The 22,059-nt window shown below is 44.1% G+C and overlaps 1 protein-coding gene across 2 annotated transcripts in view; it reads right to left on the bottom strand.

The window, feature by feature from the left end:
• spata17 (spermatogenesis associated 17) overlaps nt 1-21,829 on the bottom strand; it is a 57,201-nt gene extending 35,372 nt beyond the window's left edge. The window contains exons 1-7 of one of the 2 annotated variants that reach the window (XM_029713863.1): nt 21,713-21,829; nt 21,333-21,422; nt 20,303-20,384; nt 19,016-19,066; nt 14,932-15,035; nt 9,547-9,670; nt 7,552-7,761 (exon numbers count right to left, since the gene is read on the bottom strand). In XM_029713863.1, coding sequence (XP_029569723.1) covers nt 7,552-7,761; nt 9,547-9,670; nt 14,932-15,035; nt 19,016-19,066; nt 20,303-20,384; nt 21,333-21,422; nt 21,713-21,780 — 729 coding nt within the window. In that variant the 5' untranslated portion in view covers nt 21,781-21,829. The remainder of the gene's footprint in view (nt 1-7,551; nt 7,762-9,546; nt 9,671-14,931; nt 15,036-19,015; nt 19,067-20,302; nt 20,385-21,332; nt 21,423-21,712) is intronic. The other variant, XM_029713864.1, reaches the window with a different exon arrangement.
• Nucleotides 21,830-22,059: the final 230 nt, after the last annotated feature.

Below are 22,059 nucleotides of genomic sequence, written 5' to 3'. Positions count from 1 at the left end.
ATCTTTCTCCATCTCTTTCCCTCTATCCCTCTTTCTATTTCTCCAACTCTTTCTATCATTCTCTTTCTCTCTTTCTCCTCTCTCTGATCCGTCCCCCCACAGGTAGTTATGGCTTAGCAGTAAACCCACAGCCAATTTAGTCTAATTCCTTCATCTAATTAGTAACTTCCCTTAGTCTTGGACTAGTTTAGTAACTTTCCTTAGTCTTGGTTACTAAAGTTTAGTAACTTTCCTTGGTTACTAAAGTTTAGTAACTTTCCTTGGTTACTAAAGTTTAGTAACTTTCCTTGGTTACTAAAGTTTAGTAACTTTCCTTAGTGTAGTTAAGGAGCTTTCTTTAGTTTGGTTAAGTACCTTTACTTTGTGCAGTTAAGTAACTTTCCTCAGTCTAGTTTAGTAACTTCCCCTTGTCTCCACTAACTTCCTGTAGTCCTTTAACTTTCCTTAGTCCTGTAACTTCTCTCAATGTGGTTGTGTTGTTGAGTAGCTGCTGTTTAGTGGAGTGACCTTCAGCTGTTGTTGCTGTTGGTTGGTTGGGGAGAGTAGCTAGCAGGGAGCCCCTGTCCTTGGTCCTATCACCACAGGATCAGCACCCTGGCCTGACCAGACCCAAACACTTCCCAAACAACCACCTCCACCTATCCATCACCACTGATGTTATCACACTGGGGACAGGCCAGGACTCACACTACTGGAGAATACACACACCAAGAACACTGGGAAACACAGGGAGGGAAAGAAAGAGGAAGAGAGGGAGTGAGAGGGAGGGAGGGAGAGAAAGAGAGGGAGGGAGAGAAGTGAAGAGAAAAGGGTGACAATAAGTCAAAGGGAGAGACTGGGAAAGATAAAGGGAAGGAGAGAAGAAGGGAGGGAGACAGAGAGGTTGGTAGAGGCAGTGGTAGGAAGCAATAGAAAGAGCGTGAGGGGGAGGAGAGAGAAGAGGGAGAGATAAAGAGAGGGATGAGGCGGAGGGAGGAGAGGAAATGGGGGTGAACCCTGTCCTTAGTGAGGGTAAAACACAGATAAATAATGTAGGCTCATCTCATCCATGGAGCAGTGTTAGACATCCCAGCCTTCTATAATGAATTCCTGTTAGCAAGAGCCAGATGGAGCCGGAGCAGGGTGTGCATAAGAGAGAGAGTGTGTGTGTGTGTGTGTGTGTGTGTGTGTGTGTGTGTGTGTGTGTGTGTGTGTGTGTGTGTGTGTGTGTGTGTGTGCACCATCTCAGTGCCCGGGGTGAGGGACTCTGGGCTAATAAAAAGAGATGATCCACGCCTCATTTCTGCTCACTTATGTTTTACATTAATAGAAACCAATAATAGGAACCAGTTACCATAAAAGCCTTGGACCGTAAATAACACAAATGGCAAACGCTTCTCATCAAATCTTTCTCACAGCTGGACGGGATGACACGCCGGAATCCAGGGGTACTTAAAGAATTCTTCATCAAGGCTGTTTTAAATGGCGGAGTATTCCCTGGCGGAGGCCTGGTTTGATGGGCTCACTTTAATAGCGGCAGCTTGGGCTGACAGGACCTGCTGATCTGCCTGGATCGGAGGGTCTAAACGTCTTCCAGTGGCCCCGCGAGAGACACGCCGCCATGTTTTAATGATATCATTCTTTTTTAAGGGGAGTTTAAAGAATCATCTCACGGCACCACGCGCCCCCTTTCATCATCCTCACCAGGGGGAGAGCTCCTCTGATAATTGCTATGACACTTTGTTATCCCCATCTCTGGAGCCTGATTGGACCAGTCAGAGGAAGTCAGTGAACACATCTGTTTCCTCTAAGAGGCCTGAGACTTTACAGATATACTGCTATACTGGTAGTAGTACTGTTACTAAGTTCCTAGTAAGACTTCAATACTAATACTGTTACTACTTCTATAGAAATTTTGTCAACAAACATCAGTATGGTTCAGAAAATCTCACTCGCCCTACATGGCTGTTACTTACTTAATTGACGAAATACATGAGGCAAATGACCGCAAAGATCATACATTAGATATTTTTGGGGATCTCTCAAAAGCATTTGATACATAAACGTGAAACTATGGGCATGACCTCTTTGGTTCTCCAGCTATCTAAAGGATAGAAAGCAATATGTGACTTTCAAAGGAATAGATTCCCACCAGATTCCCACCGCATCGGTCTAAGGCACTGCATCTCAGTGCTACAGTAGAGGCGTCACTAAAGACCCTGGTTCGATTCCAGGCTGTATCACAACCGCACAATTGGCCCAGCGTCATCCGGGTTAGAGTTTGGCCGGGGTTTGCGGTCATTGTAAATAATAATTTGTTCTTAACTGACTTGCCTATTTAAATAAAGGTTCAATAAAATTTTAAAAAGTGTGGTGTGCCGCAGGGATCAATTCTTGGACCACTATTATTTCTGATTTATATAAATGATTTGCCCAATGTATCCAAAGTGCTCTCTCAGATATTATTTGCTGATTATACAAGTGTGTTTTAACCTCACAAAGATTTAAATGACCTTATTAATGTTGTTAATGATGACCTATGTAATATCTCAAAGTGGTTTAAAATTAACAAATTGTCACTGAATAAAAAAAAAGAAAAGAATGTTTTATTATTTGGTCCAACGAAAAGATATATAGGGGTCCATATTGATAATATATCTGTTGATCAGGCCTGTACAACCCGCTTTCTTAGTATTCTGATTGATGATGAATTGTCACACATAAAGGCAATACCCTCTCAGATCGCCAAAATTACAGGGATACTTGGACAAATTAATCTCTATTACACAATGATCTTCCTATCCATCAGTTACTGTAACATTATATGGGCCAGCACACACCATACCAAACTACCATCAATCTATCACCTGCAGAAACGTTTTGTAAGAATAATATAATCTGCTGGTTTTAGCACCACTTTTCAAAAAATTAGGACTCCTGAATATTTATCAAATAAGTTTTTTTCAAGTAGCTCAATTTGTTTATGCCACTTTAAATCACTCAAAAACTATTTTCTAGCCATATTGTCACGTCCTGACCAGTAAAAGGGGTCTTTTGCCATAGTAGAACGGTCAAGGCGTGGCAGGGGGGTTGTTTTGTGTGTGTTTTTTTTCTTCTAGGGGATGTGTTTTAGTTTTCATTTTCTATGTTTCATTTTCCAGGTTTGGCCGAGTATGGTTTCCAATCAGAGGCAGGTGTCTTTCATTGTCTCTGATTGGAAGCCATACATAGGCAGCCTGTTTTCCTTTGGGTTTTGTGGGTGGTTGTTTTCCGTATAGTCTGAACGTTACGGAACTGTTTGCTGTCGTTTGTTTTTCTTTGTTTAAGTGTTTTCTTAAAATAAATAAGTAAGAATGAGCACTCTACACGCTGCGCCTTGGTCTCATCAATATGACGCCTGTGACAGAACCACCCACCAAAAGAAGACCAAACAGCTTGGTAAGGAGCAGCAGAGGTATCTGGAGGAATGGACTTGAGAGGAGATTCTGGATGGTAAAGGACCATGGCGGCAGGCTGGGGAGTATCGTCGTCCGAGGGAGGAGATCCAAGCAGCGAAAGAGGAGCGACGATACTACGAGGCGTTATATGCACAGAAAGGCAAGACTGAGAGGCAGCCCCAACATTTATTTTTGGGGGGGGGCATACGAGGAGTTTGGCTAGGTCAGGGGGGAGCCCTGACTTAACTTTCCGGGCGTGCAGGAGAGAGCCGTGGAGCAAACCGGAGCCAAGAATGGAGTCAAGCACGGAGCTTGACACGAGATTCCGGAGGGAGGTACTGGCGGAGAGGGCACGACTGAGCAGGCGTGCAGAGGGGCGAGCGATGCATTACGGGGTGATGCGCACTATCTCGCCCATCCGCACGCACAGTCCGGTGCGGTCGGTACGGGCTCCGCAGCGTTTCCGTGCTAGAGTTGGCACTCAGCCAGGAAGGAGTGTGCCTGCTCAGCGCATCTGGCCGCCAGTGCGTCTCCTCGGCCCAGTTTATCCTGCGCCTGCTCTACGCACGGCAGCCCTCATTCCCCAGCACAGCCCAGTTCGCCCTGTGCCAGCGCTCCGCCCGTGCCGGGCTACAGTTGACCATCCAGCCAGGACGGGTTGTGCAGGCCGTGCGCTCCAGACCTCCAGTGCATCTCCAAGACCCAGTGTACCCTGTGTGCCTGCTTCGCGTACTCTTCCTCCAGTGCGCCACCATAGCCCAGTACGTCCTGTTCCTGCTCCCCGCACTAGCCCGAAGGTGCGTGTTACTAGCCTGGCGCCTCCCATGCCAGTCCCACGTAGCAGACCTCCAGTGTGCTTCCATAGCCCGGTAAGGCCGGTGCCTGCTTTGAGCACGCGGTACGCAGTGCGTCTCCCCAGTCTGATGAGACCAGTTCCAGCGCTCCGTAGGAAGCCTCTAGTGATGGTCAATGGTCCGACGTCTCCAGCAATAATCCATGGCACGAAGCCTCCAGTGATGATCCATGGGCCGGAGCCTGTAGTGTTAATCCGTGGCACGAAGCCTCCTGAGTTGATCCGTGGCCCGGAGCCTGTAGGGATGATCCGTGGCACGGAGCCTCCAGTGATGATCCATGGCCCGGAGCCTCCAGTGAGGATCCATGGCCCGGAGCATCCAGTGAGGAGCCTGCAGCGAAGGTCCCCGGTCTGGAACCTACAGAGACGCTCTTCAGTCCGGAGCCTCCAGCGACGCCTCCCAGCCCGGGGCCTCCAGCGGCGGTCTGCAGCCCGGGGCCTCCAGCGGCGGTCTGCAGCCCGGGGCCTCCAGCGGCGGTCTGCAGCCCGGGGCCTCCAGCGGCGGTCTGCAGCCCGGGGCCTCCAGCGGCGGTCTGCAGCCCGGGGCCTCCAGCGGCGGTCTGCAGCCCGGGGCCTCCAGCGGCGGTCTGCAGCCCGGGGCCTCCAGCGGCGGACTGCAGCCCGGGGCCTCCAGCGGCGGTCTGCAGCCCGGGGCCTCCAGCGGCGGTCTGCAGCCCGGGGCCTCCAGCGGCGGTCTGCAGCCCGGGGCCTCCAGCGGCGGTCGGCAGCGCAGAAAAGGGGCTACGCCCGGAGCCAGAGGGGGGGGGGGTACTGTCACGTCCTGACCAGGAAAAAGGGTCATTTGCCATAGTAGAACGGTCAGGGCGTGGCAGGGGGGTTGTTTTGTGTGTTTTTTTTCTTCTAGGGGATGTGTTTTAGTTTTCATTTTCTATGTTTCATTTTCCAGGTTTGGCCGAGTATGGTTTCCAATCAGAGGCAGGTGTCTTTCGTTGTCTCTGATTGGAAGCCATACTTAGGCAGCCTGTTTTCCTTTGGGTTTTGTGGGTGGTTGTTTTCCGTATAGTCTGAACGTTACGGAACTGTTTGCTGTCGTTTGTTTTTCTTTGTTTAAGTGTTCTCTTAAAATAAATAAGTAAGAATGAGCACTCTACACGCTGCGCCTTGGTCTCATCAATACGACGCCTGTGACACATATATTAATTCCATAATTCAGACAACAGCTATGTCACCCATATTCAAGAACAACCAATTCTGAATGACCTATGATCTGGAACTCATTCCAGCCTGATTTTGCCAAACTATCCCTGTCGTTGTTTAAAACAAATTTAAGAGGCACATACTGTCCATCACAGTTCTACACTGCAGTAGCTTGACTGTCTGTTTAGATTTTCTATTCTTTTATCTCTTTTGCGTCTAGTTTTTATTTTATTGTTTGTTTGTTTGTCCACACTGCGGAATCTGTGTGATTTAAGCCCTTTTGGGCTTTTTTCCCCCTCTTGCATACTGTTGTTGTTTTTTTACTGTTACAAACCGTCTTTCTATTTGTGCAAACAAACTAAACTAGAAAGAATGCTATACTGGTACTAATACTGTTACTATTAGGACTGCTATACTGATACTACGTTTCTAATAAGACTGCTATACTGGTACTAAGTTACTAATACGATTACTATACTGGTACTAATACTGTTACAGCTAAGATTGCTATAACAGTACTAATACTGTTACTAGTAAGAATGATATACTGATACTGTTACTAATAAGACTGATATACTGGTACTAATACTGTTACTAGTAAGAATGATATACTGATACTAATACTGTTACTAATAAGACTGATATACTGGTACTAATACTGTTACTAGTAAGAATGATATACTGATACTAAGATACAAATACGATCACTATACTGGTACTAATACTGTTACTAATAAGACTGCTATAATGGTACTAATACTGTTGCTAATATGACAGATATACAGGTACTAATACTGTTACTAATAAGATTGCTATACTGGTACTAATACTGTTACTAATAAGACTGCTATAATTGTACTAATACTGTTACTAATAAGATTGCTATACTGGTACTAATAAGACTGCTCTACTAGTACTAAGTTACTAATAAGATTGGTATCCTGATACTAAATTATAAATAATAGTGCTATACTGGTACTAATACTGTTAATAATAAGATTGCTATACTGGTACTAAAACTGTTACTAAGTTACTAATAAGACTGCAAACCAGGGTTGGGGTCAATTCCATTTAAATTCCAGTCAATTCTGAAAATAAACCCAATTTTAATTCCAATTAGAAATGTTCCTCATTGAAAAGCACTGAGGAAAATTGGAACTGAAATATAATTGACCCCAACCCTGCAGCATACTAGTCTGGTACTAAGTTACAAATAAGACTGCTATACTGGTACCAATACTGTTACTAATACAACTAGTGTTTTGCTTGTTACTGCTATACTGTTACTATAATGATACTAATAAGACAACTATACTGGTCTTATACTGGTACTTGACTGCTATACTGTTACTATAATGATACTAATAAGATAACTATACTGGTACTTGACTGCTATACTGTTACTATAATGATACTAATAAGACAACTATACTGGTCCTATACTGGTACTTGACTGCTATACTGTTACTATAATGATACTAATAAGACAACTATACTGGTCTTATACTGGTACTTGACTGCTATACTGTTACTATAATGATACTAATAACATAACTATACTGGTACTTGACTGCTATACTGTTACTATAATGATACTAATAAGACAACTATACTGGTCCTATACTGGTACTTGACTGCTATACTGTTACTATAATGATACTAATAAGACAACTATACTGGTCCTATTCTGGTACTTGACTGCTATACTGTTACTATAATGATACTAATAACATAACTATACTGGTACTTGACTGCTATACTGTTACTATAATGATACTAATAAGACAACTATACTGGTACTTGACTGCTATACTGTTACTATAATGATACTATAATGATACTAATAAGGCAACTATACTGGTCCTATTCTGGTACTTGACTGCTATACTGTTACTATAATGATACTTGACTGCTATACTGTTACTATAATGATACTAATAAGACAACTATACTGGTACTTGACTGCTCTACTGTTACTATAATGATACTATAATGATACTAATAAGGCAACTATACTGGTCCTATTCTGGTACTTGACTGCTATACTGTTACTAATAACACTACTAGATTGGGAATATAGTGCAATGATATTTCTCTTTCCTTTCATTGCTGAGTATGTCTCACCTGTGGTTTCTTGCTGGGAATGGGAGGCAGGGGCTTGGCTCCAAAGGCACTAGGGACTCCCGGAAAGGAGGGGGCTGAGGGGCTGGTGTTACCCAGGAGAGAGGCTCTGTCCCTGGGAAAGTTTCTGTGTGGCAGGGGCTTGGTCCTCCGGAGCCTCAGCTCCATCTCATCTGGCCCAGGTCTGAATGGAGAGTTGAATACTCCAGGGCACTGCAGAGGAAGAACAGGATAGAGTGAAAGGAAAGACAGGGAATGTACAGTATCGTATAACCAATGCATTATCTAGAAATACAGTATGGGAGAATAAACAGGAACTTTTTTTTAACACTTTGCCATACACCAGCCATTACTTACGCTTTACAATAGTTGTACCAGTTACACTGGACATATGAGGAAAAGAGAGAATTACCAAGTGATTAAATGTTTTGTAACAAATGACTGTTTGCTAGTGTGTTAGTGCTGAGCAGGAACAAAAGCCTGCACGCACAGTGTCCCTCCGAGATTAGAGTTGGCCACTCCAGCTATAACTCCAACACAGGGCCAATGTAAGTTCACACAGACTAAGAACGTATTGTCCAAGCCCTAGCCTCAGACTCAAATCCCATTAAATAGAGAGATTGGTCACAGACAGACAGACAGACAGACAGACAGACAGACAGACAGACAGACACAGACAGGCAGGCCGAGAAATAATAATTATTCACATCAGACTGATCCACTGCTCTGCTTTAATTAGGAGACCAAAGCTTTGAGGAGCTCTGCTAGCTAGCTACTATATATGCTAATAACTTCCTTTTTTAGGCCAGACTAGGAGTGAGACTGCCTTGGTGCTACTACTGTTGCCTGGCCACTGAAGAAGGACAGGGCAGGGTGGAATGTGTGTGTGTGTGTGTGTGTGTGTCTGTGCTTGCATGTAGCTGCTAGTTCCTGGCCACTGTGGGTAGAGGGACTTGTAGGGTGGTGTAGCATCGTAGCAGGGGGTAACACACTGTGAACTCACCCCGACTGGCCACCGCGCTGCGCTGGGGAAGAGCAATGATGTTGACCCCCTGAACAGGGGAAGTAAATCTATGTCAGAGCGGCCACTTGTGTCCAGCGGAGTGGCTGGCGTTAAGGATGAACTGTGGGAGACCCATCCATTTCCTGGTGACAAGGTCAGACAGTGGAGAGGAAAGGAGTCCCGCGACCATATGCACAGCCCACTACCACCCACTACCACCCAGAGACACTTAACTCTCTCTCTCTTCACTCTCTTTTTCTTGTAGCTATTTCCTTCTGCTCTCTCTCTCCCACCGTGTCCACAGCGCAGTGCCACAGAGAGACATTTGGCTAACTATTTTTTTTATACTCTTCCACTTTTTTTCCCCATCTCTCTCCCACTCTCTTTCCTTCTCCTCCTCTCTCCCGCCATACGCACAGCCCCATGGAGTTCATTGTCTCGTTCACTCTCTCTCTCACAATCAGCCTCTTTTATGCCCCATCTTTAACAGCTTCGGTCAAATGTCACAGTTGCGGTCCTTTTCAAACCCAGTGATTCCCGGGCAACGTTTGTCACGACGCCCGTGTGAACATTCCTTTACCGGAGTGGGGGTGATTATGGAAGCAGGACAGGTCAGTGGACAGGCGGACGGACACAGACATCAGAATCTGCTGGAAAGATGATGACGACGAAAAGAGTGTACAGGCACCAAGGAAATGACTACCCGGTGGAGACACACCCACCCACCCACACCCACTGACCAGCAACACACTACTTCATCTTCATTATGAGCACACAGGGGTGCCAGGAGAGAGCAGCCGTGTAAACCTCCCACTCAGCAGATACCTACAGCCGCCTACAGCCCACAAACACACAAACACACACACGCTACTGGACGTGCCCCCTAAATTATACATCCCCTTCTCAATTACTGCCAAAGCCACCCCCGCTAAAAGGAACATGAAGGCTTGTCAGTGGCAGTACGCATGGAATCCAGTGTGTGTGTGTGTGTGTACCTGCTTTGTGCTGAGTAGGAAGTGCATCCTCTGAGCCTGGACAGTCTTCTCCTGCTCCTCTCTCTCCATGGCAAGACGCTCCCTTTCTCTCCTCTGGAACTCTGAAAACTCCTCCAGATCCCTCCTACACACACACACACACACACACACACACACACACACACACACACACACACACACACACACACACACACACACACAGAGAGAAAATATTGTTTGCAGTTTGTTTAGTGACCATTTACCCGCTTGAGTGTGTGTGTGTTTTGTGTGTGTGCGCGCGGATGTGTGTGAGGGAGAAAGACTGAGTACACAGTGATCAGGGATCAGGGAGTTTCTTGCTACAAGTGAATCCCTGATCTCTCCTCTAGCAGAAAACACATGCTTAATGACTCCAATCAGGGCTGAGAGAGAGAAAGGGAGAGGGGGGAGAGTAAGAGGGAGAGGGGGGAGAGTGAGAGAGAGAGGGAGAGAGAGGGGGGGGAGAGTGAGAGAGTAAGAGAAAGAGAGAGAACGAGAGAGAAAGAGGGAGAGAGTGAAGCCGTCAGCATGCCAGGCCGTGGGATGATGAATATATTCCATCAGTATAGCCAAGGCGCTCCATGACATCTGCTATCCGAGCTGTCTAAATGGGACACATTAAAAGCCCATACGCAATCTCATTTTACAATCACACACTGTTACTGTGTGGGGTAATAACTTAAGGGGAATCGGAAACAATTACTAAAACATACACACGCCCGCACGCCAACACAACGGCGCAGTCAAACAGGCGCACACACAAAACGGACATGACAATGCGCGCCCACACACGCGCAAACGCACAAAGACATTAGACTAAAAGAAAAGCCCATCCAATTCATCAGAAAGCGAGAGATATGAAACGGTAACCATTGCTCATCAGGCTTTCGTTCCCAAGCTGCTCTCAGTTTTCAATTATGCGCTCACAAAGGAGAATATTCATACCGTCCTAACGTAAGGTTACACACACCGCCGTATTGACATTTAAAAATCACCACCATTTCCCTTTGCGTCGCAGCATTTTCATTCCTCCCTCCACACAAGATTAAATGACAAAATAAATGAAATATGCAGAGTAGCGTGGCCCCCATTTGGCCACCTGGTGAAGGGGAAATTGCTTATTAATGTGAAAAGATGAAGTTGTGGGACAGTCTGTTTCAGATTTCTCTCCCCTCTCTTTTTCCGCCGTCTCCGGCCACCGGTGTGTGTGTGTGTGTGTGTGTGTGTGCACCGCTGTATGCTGGTGGCTGTGTCGGTGACCTTTGTCTCCCTATATCCCAGGTTTATTATTAATTGCGGTGTAGTGGACAAAAGCCAAACAGATTTGTAACGGCTGAAGGGACCTCGATCTGTGTCACGGCTGAGCAGGAGAACATACAACCCTCATTACTTCTGATGGTCATGGGGGGTGGGGGTGGGGGGGGGGGGGGGGGCACGGAAGCGGCCCAACACGCGTGACCTTTCCGCGTCCTCAACACTCAACTCACACAGGAGAGAAGTTCAGTCAAAGCTGGGCAGAAGTTGGCCGGAACACTTTTCTAGGGGTTAACCTCTCTTTTAGGAAAGTTGTCCCGTGCTCAACTTCAACTGTAGAAGCACATTAATGACAATTAGCAATTAAGGAAAGAAAATCAGATAGGAGAGAAATATTACAGTGGTCAGAGTGTCCAATAACGTATTTGTACTAGATGTTCCAGATATCTGTGATATATTCTCACAAATCTGTCTTTTATGAGAATTTGTACTTGTCTGTTAGACATTGTTAATCTTTGTTTTTGTGTCGAGACTGTTAAATGTGCTTTAAATAAAGCTTGATATGATTTGATGAAACATTTTCATTGTAAAATCATATAGCCCTCGTCATACACGTATATTAATTACAAAGCATATAAACAAAAAAAACAGGTCATTAAATATAACATATAGTATACATACAACTAATTTACAAAATACTGTTAACAACATTTGACCTGTTTAAAGGATCCAATAGGATGTCAAGGAAATACTACTTCAATGAAAACATTTCCTAATCAACAGTGTTGGATCCGTATTGGAACACAAATCTCCTTTTCATGTTGTACATGTGAACTATCAGATCCCAGCAGCTGTTCTGTAGTCCCTGTTGAAACTATGATGACAGTGTACTACAGCGTAAAGACATGCATACAGCTGCTTTATCTATATTTAAAATCTTAGGGCATAGAGCTGGGTACAGGGAGAGTGGGATGATGGGGAAATCGCAGCCTGGTGCATTGTGGGGTAGCGGGGTGGGGTAGCAGGCCGGCCCACCAGTCCTCCAGGCCAACACCGGAGCAGCTAATTGGCTCTCCTAAATATTTAATGACCGTACAAGCCGATTGGCTGTTTTAATTGTTCCAATTAAATAATTCAATAGCTGGCAGGGAGGGAATATTCAGCAGTCCATTAACTTCCAGTGTCTGACTCAATATATTGACCTCTGACCTATGACCTCTAATAGAGCAGGCCTCAACCCTGACCAACCTGTAACCCGACCACAGCAGAGGACACACAACATCATCGCCATCAACAAGACAAGTTTACTGCCATTATATAGAACCACAAAACCAGAAAAAAATTAATAAATCACAAAACAGAAGTTAACCAGGTTTGTTTATTCAACAGATTCCCTCCTGTAACCAAAAGAAACAGAGGATTTCCAGGGCGAGGTGTCAAACGTAAACAAAAATACCAAACCCCCAAAAAACAAAAAACACAAAAATTGATTGTGTGATTACAACCAAAATAAATATTTTTTCATCACTTTCCTTCCTGTAGCGAGGTACTTCCTAACGAGTCAGTGACTGAACACTGGAGAGCAACAGACTTTTCACACGGAGACAAAACCCTCCAATCAAAGCCAGTGTGTACGTGACCTCCTCTACACCCCTGGTGTAGCGTCAGGAAGTGTGTATGAGCTAACTGGAGGACCGGTCCTCCCAGATCTCCTTTCATGGATGTCCTTGAGCCGAGAACCGGGACGTCACACAGAGAGTAAAATCCCCTCAGCCTCACCACTCCGAGTCCATAAATTTCCCTCAGCCCGCGATGAGTTAAAAGATTTTGCCACGTTAGAACATTACAGAGAGAATTTATCTGATTATGGCAGTAATAATTACCCAGCTGTTTATTGCAGATAGAATAATAATTCATGCAGGCAACAGGCCGTGGTGGCAATGACACTCCGCATTTAGTAAATATGCAAACGGCTCCCTCCTAATTGCCCAGGCTCGCAGGATGCCCTTATTAAGCAGCACAACTTTAAGTGTCTTCCTGACAAGTGATAAATTGTTGTGTTGCACCAACTGTAGTCGCTTGAATTACAGTGGTGCCGAGAGGTCCTGACTTCATTAGGCTATGCAGGAGGGGACAGCTCCATGAAGATGGACACGCTAACATGGTGAACCCCGGCCAGGGGGAGAGAGGGAAGGAGGGAGAGAGAGAGAGAGAGCGTTGGGCGGTGCGGTTAATGAAATGACACAGATGGTATTGTACGGGGAGATCCGTCAGTGAGGAGCAGGAAGAAAGAGAGAGAGAGTGAGAAAGAGATGGTCCTCCCGTCGGGCCGTCTCCCGTCATTGGCATGCCAGGCCAGTCGACCTGCACTAAATGGGAGCCATTAGTAAAACTTTGAATAATTTATGCAGCGGACAGACAGAGGGGTGGAGGGAGGGTGGGAGGGAGGGAGCGGCGGATTAAAAAGCGGACCTTTGCGGGGTGAGTGATCGGGCAGTGTGCGATCCGAGGGGCCCTGGCGAACACAGAAAGGATATTTTAAATAAACGTGGCGCTGCGTTAATTGATCGCGGCCCCAGAAGCACTAAATAAACAAGTGATTAACTGGCGAGAGGACGACCTCTCCATGGAGAGGAGCAGCCAGAGAGGAGGGGCTCAATGGCCGTGTGTGTGTGTGTGTGTGTGTCTCTCTGGGAATGATAGACAGGAAAACATTGAGATGGCAACATCCTCCTGACTCTCACCGACATCTCCCACCCTTACCCACAACCATCTCATCCACTCTCATCCCCTCTCACCCACAGCCAGTTTATCACAACACATAGTCTGCCTCCCAACAACCTATTTGGTCTATGAATCAGATCATATTTGGCCTATGAGTCCAGATAAATACTGGTAAATACCGAGGTTGAATATAGGGGAACAGGCCTAATTGAAATCTCTACGTATTTGGCCATTTTGTGTGTCCTGTACCTTAAACGGGGAAGCAGGCTTCCAGGTTAAACGTCACAACGGTCATCTACCTGGTGTTTGTGTTACCCTCTCAACACCACAGAACCACTGTGTTTGAGGACTAACAAATGCTCATAAAGAAGACAGGTGACGTGTGGGTCGTCGTGCTAGAATCATACAGAGACGTCACGAAAATGCAAATGTGACCAGGTTCTACCATACCCATCATGTCCCTGGCTATCCCGCTGCACACATACAGTGTAACCTAGTACTGTAAGTCTGCTGTAGCTGTGCAGGTGTATGCGGTGAAACAACTCAGAGGTGACAAACCTCATTACTTCTCACCGGGCCTGCCTACCTCTGGAGGGAGGGGGGAGTCAGTGATCCGACGAGCACTTAACAAATTTACATTTCATTTTAGCTGAAGCCTTAAGATATTTTTACCCCCCCCACGAAAATATATTAGCGACATAAAAAAAAGTGACTTAAGCGTACATTTTTTTGTATTTTTTTTTTTTACTGTATAAAATAAACGATGGCATATTTTTCAGCCCCTGGAGCCTAGCATGTTTAATTAATGCCAGAGCTCTCGCTGTAAAAAAAATAAAAAAATCACAGACACATTGTTTTATTTCGTCAAGTCGTTCGCTGGCCACCCAAGGCACTTCTGAATACTTTTTCTCCTCCTTCAGGTTACCGGTACACATGTACAGCGATCATACTCTCCTCCTCTAGATTAATCAGATCAATTCATCTCTGCCCAAGCACCCAGAGTGAATTCCTGTTAAGCATAAAGTCTGCTCCACGTTAACTAATAGGAGTCTTTTGGTGCCACGATACACATTAGCATAACACCCAGACCTTCTCAGACTTTCTTTCACACGGCAAAGGCTGGCCAATAGGACGAGTGATGTAGCACTCTGTAAAGAAAGCACATCTATTCCAATATCCTACAACTTGTCCTCCGAAATAAAAATACAAACTGGAATAATGAATACATAATTGGGTATGTACTGAATCGACTGAAAAAGAGATAGAGAACTCACCAGAGACATTTGTATCGTACAAAGCTAGATATTGACTATTTACCTCTGTTAATATCTCTGGTATGTTACCTACTATAGACAGATGGGTTCTATCACTCCTCTTAATGTGCAGTACCTGATCTGTTTGTTTTTGCGGGCCAGTCCCTCCATGTATCTCTTGCATGCGTAGTAGTTATGGCTGTATTTCCTCACGCAGTAACCTCTCCACCTCTGCTGTATCTGTAGGAGAAAAACACAGCGACACACATCTATAGTTTACTTAACAATCCACCAGTTAGATGAGATGGGACCAAACTGACAATTTTAGTGTCAACATCACTACAACAGTTGATCTTCAGATTTAAAAAAATTTAAAAAAATAAAATGTAATGGTATAAAATACAACTTTATGCAAACTGGACTGGCAACACTTGCTTTAGAGGTCCCTTGCATTTATGTCAGTTTGACTTGACACACACACACACACACACACACGTATGCATGCACAGTATGGACAAGCGCACACACGCAAACACCCACACACAACGAGTGTGCCCCTAAGCTGGGGCCAGTTCTCTAAACAGAGGGGAGCGGATGTCCTTCACTCTAATTAGAAGATTAAACAATAGCAGGTAAAAGAATTATCAGAAGAGGGGAGCCAGTAGAAAATAAATAAGACCAAAATGAGAATTGCGATTGATCCGCAGTCAATAGATCATTTTAAATAAAGTAATTGCCCGGCTCGCAACTCAAAGTTCTTGTTGACCTTTTTTGACTAGTGAAATCAATGATGAATATTGGCCGGGTTAAATCTAATCAAAAGTCTCGGGCCTCTTGTAAACACTGTTTTTCTATTAACGTGCTAATACATTAGCCTTTGCTAGAGCGACGACGATAAAGACATCGGAGGAAGAGGAAGAAAAAGGACTAGAATAAAAATTGATTGAAAAGGAAGTGCCACAAGGGGATTCAGAGATGATTGTATCTTTTTTTTTTTCTGGTCAATGAGAGGCAGTGGGTGGAGATGTCCTTCACACACACACACACACACAGAGTGAGAGACTGAGTTTATCACACACAACATACTCCGCGTTGGTCCAAAGTTTACTCCACCTGTGTGTGCAGCTTTTTCACTGGGCCCTTTTTTTTTTTTAAATAGCGTCTACACACCGAAACCGGTGGGTTGGACACACTACCCATGAAAATGTCACAACATTTTCAATGTAGATTATTCTAAAAACAGCATCTCAGTAAACATGATTGTACTACATTTACGTCATTTAGCAGACGCTCTTATCCAGAGCGGTGCATTGACCTTATGATATCCACATGTTGGTGTTCCTTCCTTACCCCTCTCATCAGTTGGTGGGCTGGTGATTCACTGCATTGATTTGACCAGGTTTAAACCCGACTTCATCGTGATATAAGAAGGTTGAGAAATGTACAACTCAAATATGAGAGTCGCTGATATGGCCAGCAGTGTACAGTACATGTACAGTTTAAATCTTCCCACTTACAAATACAAATCGTGTAGTTACGTAAAACATTATTTTTTAAAGAAATGAATATAAATAAAACCAAAACATTAGCACAAGGACCTATTTGTTTCATTTGAGGATAACATTTTGTATAATTTGAATTAAATGCTTAGGCCTTTCAAGACCCCCCAGCATTTTACAACAACCATTTTTACAATAATCCTTCCTTTTTTTATTTGATCAGATTTTGACATCCATTCAGATTCCTGAACATATGACATGTTTTACAGGAGTAATAAAGCAGGTCTATCCTGCTGCGAAGCTTCTGTTCTCCTCTAAGTGCCGACATGACCCTTAACCTTTGGCCCTGTGACCTCAGGCACTTGGTCAGACCCAGATGGCTGCACGTAACATGAGCCTGACAAACACTGGGCCTGGACTTCTTTATTTGTTTGGATAACTGTCTGTCATAAAACTTTTCCTCAAATTTCAGTGGTTTCAGCGAATGTCCAAACAACTCACTGGTAATATGCCCTTCTTCAATAAAGCATAGAATTTTGTGGGCTTATAAAAAAATCTTAAAAAATTTCACTTGGGGTGGAAAAGAGCTCCTATATGGAATTGTAAAATATAAGGTTTCGATGCGATATCCTCGCATAAAAGTGCCAAAGCATCACTCAAATGCAAAGGCTTTTGATTTATAGGTTGTGTGGAAGGAGTTGTTAAACTGGTCAAATGGGACTTATGACGATGTGGGCCGTGACAGAGAGACTGTATCGCTGCTCTAGAGGAAAAGCCAGCAGAAAAGTTTTTAAATCAGATATTTGTCACAGCTTAGCTTAAAATGCTAATAATAAGGCCACACATGCTAACTTCTCTCCTGACTGGTTTAGCATAACTGAGTACAACTATTCCATTTAGTTTCAACATAAATGCCTGTGCAAAAGGGTATAATATAATTTCAGGGATTTTTCTGCCATTGAAATCTTTGGGCCTAAGTGTTTTTTCGGGTCGCCCAAGTCCAAACAGTGTTAATTCATTTTTGGGATGGAAAAATTGTAAAGCTTGGGTGTCGTACTGGAGGAATCAAATGCAGGAAGCAGCGATACAGGGTAGTGGCTTCAATAAGCATAACGGCTAAAACACAAGCCTTCCCAAAACAGCGATCAAAGAGCACAACAAAATAAGGTGCCACAAACACAGGGGACAAAACACTGTTGGCGCAAACACACGCACTACTGCAAAATACATTTACATTTACATTTTAGCAGACACTCTTATCCAGAGCGACTTACAGTAGTGAATGCATACATTTCATTTCATGCATTTTTATTTATTTTTTATTTTTTGTACTGGCCCCATGGGAATCGAACCCAGTACCCTGGCGTTGCACACACCATGCTGGCGTTGCAAACACCATGCTCTACCAACTGAGCCACAGGGAAGACCTCTGAGTGACAAAATCAGAGTGACACCAAGCAAAGCAAACAGAGAAACAATCCCGCACAAAGAGCAGGCGGGCCTGCTGGCTAATAAAGCACGCTAATCAGCCCAACTTGGAACAGGTGCACCTAATAACGAAAAGAAGGGAAAGCAAAAAGGGAATCAGTGGCAGCTAGTAGGCCGGTGACGACGACCGCCGAGCGCCACCCGAGCAGGAGGGGGCGGCACCTTCGGTAGGAGTCGTGACAAAAATGCTTTCAACGTTACTTTATATGTGGTTTCAGTCGTTTAAGTTATGTAGAAAAGATAATGGACCTATCTTTGATAACTAACAATTACCAAAATAAAAGAGACAGTCAGGGACAATTGAAAATTCCAAAAACAATGAATTTAGCAGTATAGATTTTCTTATTATGTTTGAGCAAAATAACACATAATTGCTGGGAATTAGCTTTAAAACCTCAACATTTTCCCTCAGCTGCATGGCAAAATGTGTAGAATTGCAGGAAATTTGCTTTAAAACTGCTCAAATTTGTCTCAGCTTAATGGTAGACTCAGCGAAATGACGTTGCCACGAGCAGCACCGCAGATATTGAAATGAGCGAGATGCAAGACTTCGCTCCCATACAGTCACGCAGTATCTGTGCTTGTGCACAAGTTCGCTTCATGCTGTTCACAGCGTGGTAACCAGGGCACCAAAACAGCAGAGAAGTTAAGCCTCGCGCTTCAACGCTCTTAGTTGTTTGCGTAAATTGACCCACTATACCGTTTACTTTCTGCATCTACGTCAAAACCGCGGAGTCTACCTTTAATAGAGAAATGTGTCGAATTGCAGTGAATCGGCTCAAAAATGCTAAGATGTCGCTACACCGCTAAGACGGAGGTGTGCAAAATGTTCTCTAAGATTCAGCAGCGCCGACGGGCCGACCGCGTCCCCTGCCACACCCCTGCCGCGCCTACCACCGCGCCCACCGTTTTGATCCGGAAAAAGACCTGAATTTAATTTAAATAAGATTGTCTGATCAAAACTGCATATTAAAATCTAGACTAAATGTAATAAGAATTTTGCCCATCCAATGCAAAATAATACTGATAACATTCCATTACAATCAATTCCTGTATGGTATATAGGTAGAAATATCCAGGATATGTAGTATTTCTACTGTGCCCCCCCCCCCCCCCACATAGGGACAGAGACACTGGTGGTGAAATGAAACAGCACTGCAGAACTACTCGTGGGGATCCCATTGTGAGACCAGGGGACACTCCATTTGCTAAAACAGACAGTCTGATATTTACCCTGACGGACATCTCGTGGTAGAAATTCATCTTCATGATAAAATATGCGGCCTGTGAACAAAAGGAGAGACAGCGTTACATCTCTGTCGCCTTATCCAGGCTCTCTGATCTGTCCTGAGCAGCCCGGAGATAAAGAAGTCTTTATACCTTATACATAATAAGTCTCATAGACACCACGGAGAGAGAGAGAGAGAGAGAGGGAGGGAAAGAGAGAGAGGGAGGGAAAGAGTGTGTGTGTGTGTGTCGAGGGAGAGGGAGGTATAAGTCAGACTTTGTATTGAGGGGACGGGGCTCCTCTCTTAATACATAATGCAGACAAGGCCAAGAAAATCTATGGTAGTCAAGCTGAGAGCTAATGGAGATGTATGATGGCCCAGTGCTCTCCGCTGGGTTTGATAACCAATGACGCTCCAGCCAGGATAGACTAACAAAGGCCAGAATATTCACACGGCTCGCCTCACGCCTCGTTTCGCTGTGCCCAGACCACTGGGGGCACATATACAGGAGCAAACTTGAGAGAACTATATAAAAGGAATTCATATCTCAAACATGTCTCTTTTTAATAACGACATAAGAAAGAGGGAACGCTCAGGGAGGAAGACAAAGACGTGAAAGACGAGAGGAAGTTTGGCCTTAATGCGGAGATGAGAGTTCAGAGGGAAAATAAGGGTGTTGGTTTTGAGTCATGTATAATAATGCAAGTTAAACTCTGCAAAGTCTAAACTCTCAAGTCATAAAAACATTGTTTTGGTCATTTTGAGAGATTCAATGAGTTCCGTTTTATTTTTCAGACACTGTGTGTGTCTGGTGACATGTCCTTTACCTAACATTAAATCAGGGTTGATCCCCAGATTCCAGCTCGTGAAAGCTTCCCAAATGTGCCTGGCAGTTATGCTTTACCAAACAGTCAATTTAGGAGGTGATAAATAGCTGTTGTGATTTGTTTACAAAACTCAATCCAGAGAAAATTATTTGTGAGAGCAGTGGGGATTGGATTTTGTATCAACAATCTGTTCAATTAAGAAGCAGTTGGGAGGCAATCTAAACCCTTCCACCATCCCCCCCCTCTTTACTCCTTTACTCTCTCGTTTATGCATTCCAGAAGCAATGGTGCTGCAATTCCATACCATATGACTTCGTATTCCTAAGTGCTCATTTCCAAATGTGTAATAGGTGAATTATATGTCTTCGGGTCAGAGTTGCGGCTTCTGAATATAGCAATTGAATTTTAATGTATGCTATCATAACATAATCAATATATCCGTAGCATTTCAGCGGCTAACGTACCTTCACCATTTGTCTGAAATGTGCCCTTGCTGTGAATCCTCGCCATATCTTCTGAATAATGGTGGCCTTCCTGTGTAGGTGACTGGGAGAAATGGTCACGAAAACATATGCTTTTACAAAGAAGAAATATGAAGAGATTCATTTATTGGTAGAAGACAATATGGGATATACTATGTACAGTATGTGGACTAGTATTTCGATTTGCCGATAATCTGCAGAAAAAAGGAAAAGGAAAGAAATATGTAAAAATCAGTTTTTTTTGGTTGAGTTGAAAGGTCACGATAAGAAATAGTCCACCCCCCTGCACACAGGACAATGCACAGCAACCTTTACTTAAGGCTTTTCAATTATGTCCAGCGATCATGGCTCCCAGTGCAAGCGGACATTTGTATTCATCATCAAACATACTCTAAATACAAGTCTACTGCTATTCCAGCTTCAACGAGGCCATCAATTTCCAAAAGGCCATTTATATGCCCAGAAAATCAATGCTTATAGGGGGGATATGGTAACCCAGGAGTTGCACTTAAGAAGCTCAAAATGTGGCTAATTAGCCACTTAACACATTGATCAATTAACTAAAGTAATCTGAATTAACCTGCAGTCTGGAAGTTTGTCAGCTGACCCTGCAAAATGGTGTTAGGGTCACAGTACAAGGCAGAGAGTGGAATAGGCCTTTATTTCCCTCAGCCATTTGCACAGCTCTCTTAACACCAAGAGGGGGTCATTTCATACTGTAAAGTAATAATTTAGGTTTTGGGGGGAGGGGGGTCTTCTCAGGGTAACGCGGCTGAAGGTCAATTTTTATTTGGAGTGAAGAAAAGGTGCAGTGTTTTGATAAAGAATACTACAAATTAGGTGTATTCATTCATTCTTTGAAATTGCATGCATGGTAATATTTATATTTTAGAGATGAAATTAGGAGTTTGTGTTATAATTATTGTTACATTGTCAAAGTTAATTTATGTACCAAGAAAACCCTTTTGCAACAAAATGAGCTATTTTAAACTCCCACACACACATCTCTCACCTGAGGTAGGCCCGCACCCGACATCCCCTGAACAAACTCTGTATTTGGATGGCTGCTTCGTTCTCTCTCTGTCTGTTCTCCTCGGCTATCCTACAGACGCACGCCAACACAGCAAATGCAGAAATGTACGATTCAACCAAGTCAATTGTTTGTTATTCATACTATAAAAGGCATCTGTTGTTGTTGTTGTTAGCAGAGCTGCCTAACTAGCTAGCTACCGGTACAGTAACTAGCTAACGTGAGCTAGCTGCAGTAGCTATTTTTAGTTTTTCTCTCGACTTAAAACAGTTATGCCAGGTACCGTTAGAAATAGTTCGCCGTGTGACAGAGTGTAGGTTACACGTGAAACGTGCATGATGCAACAGCTGCATTAACGCTACCTGTTCCTGGTGAAATATTCTTCTTTAATTCGTTCAATCTCATTCTTCAACCTGACCAACCGAGCCATGCTCTCCGGACCAAGACACAAGAGTTGACATGTTTCCCTGACAACGAGAGAGACAACCGTTTCCTTATTCATTTGCGCGTCTCTTATTGGTGGGAAAGTCGTGGGCACCGGGCGTTTTGTCGAAATGTTTTTCTCTTCTCGTCAGAGAGTCAACTTGTACGGTAGTTCGGCCGTTGTTTGGCTGAATAAGCACTGGAGAATGATTTTTTTTTTGTGGACCAGTGAATTACTAGAGGACGCTGTTGTGTGTGCATTTATTTTTACACCCTTGCATATTTG

The sequence above is a fragment of the Salmo trutta genome, chromosome 25 (assembly GCF_901001165.1).
Source record: "Salmo trutta chromosome 25, fSalTru1.1, whole genome shotgun sequence".
NCBI lineage: Eukaryota > Metazoa > Chordata > Actinopteri > Salmoniformes > Salmonidae > Salmo > Salmo trutta.
This window is presented reverse-complemented; position numbering and strand designations above follow the sequence as displayed.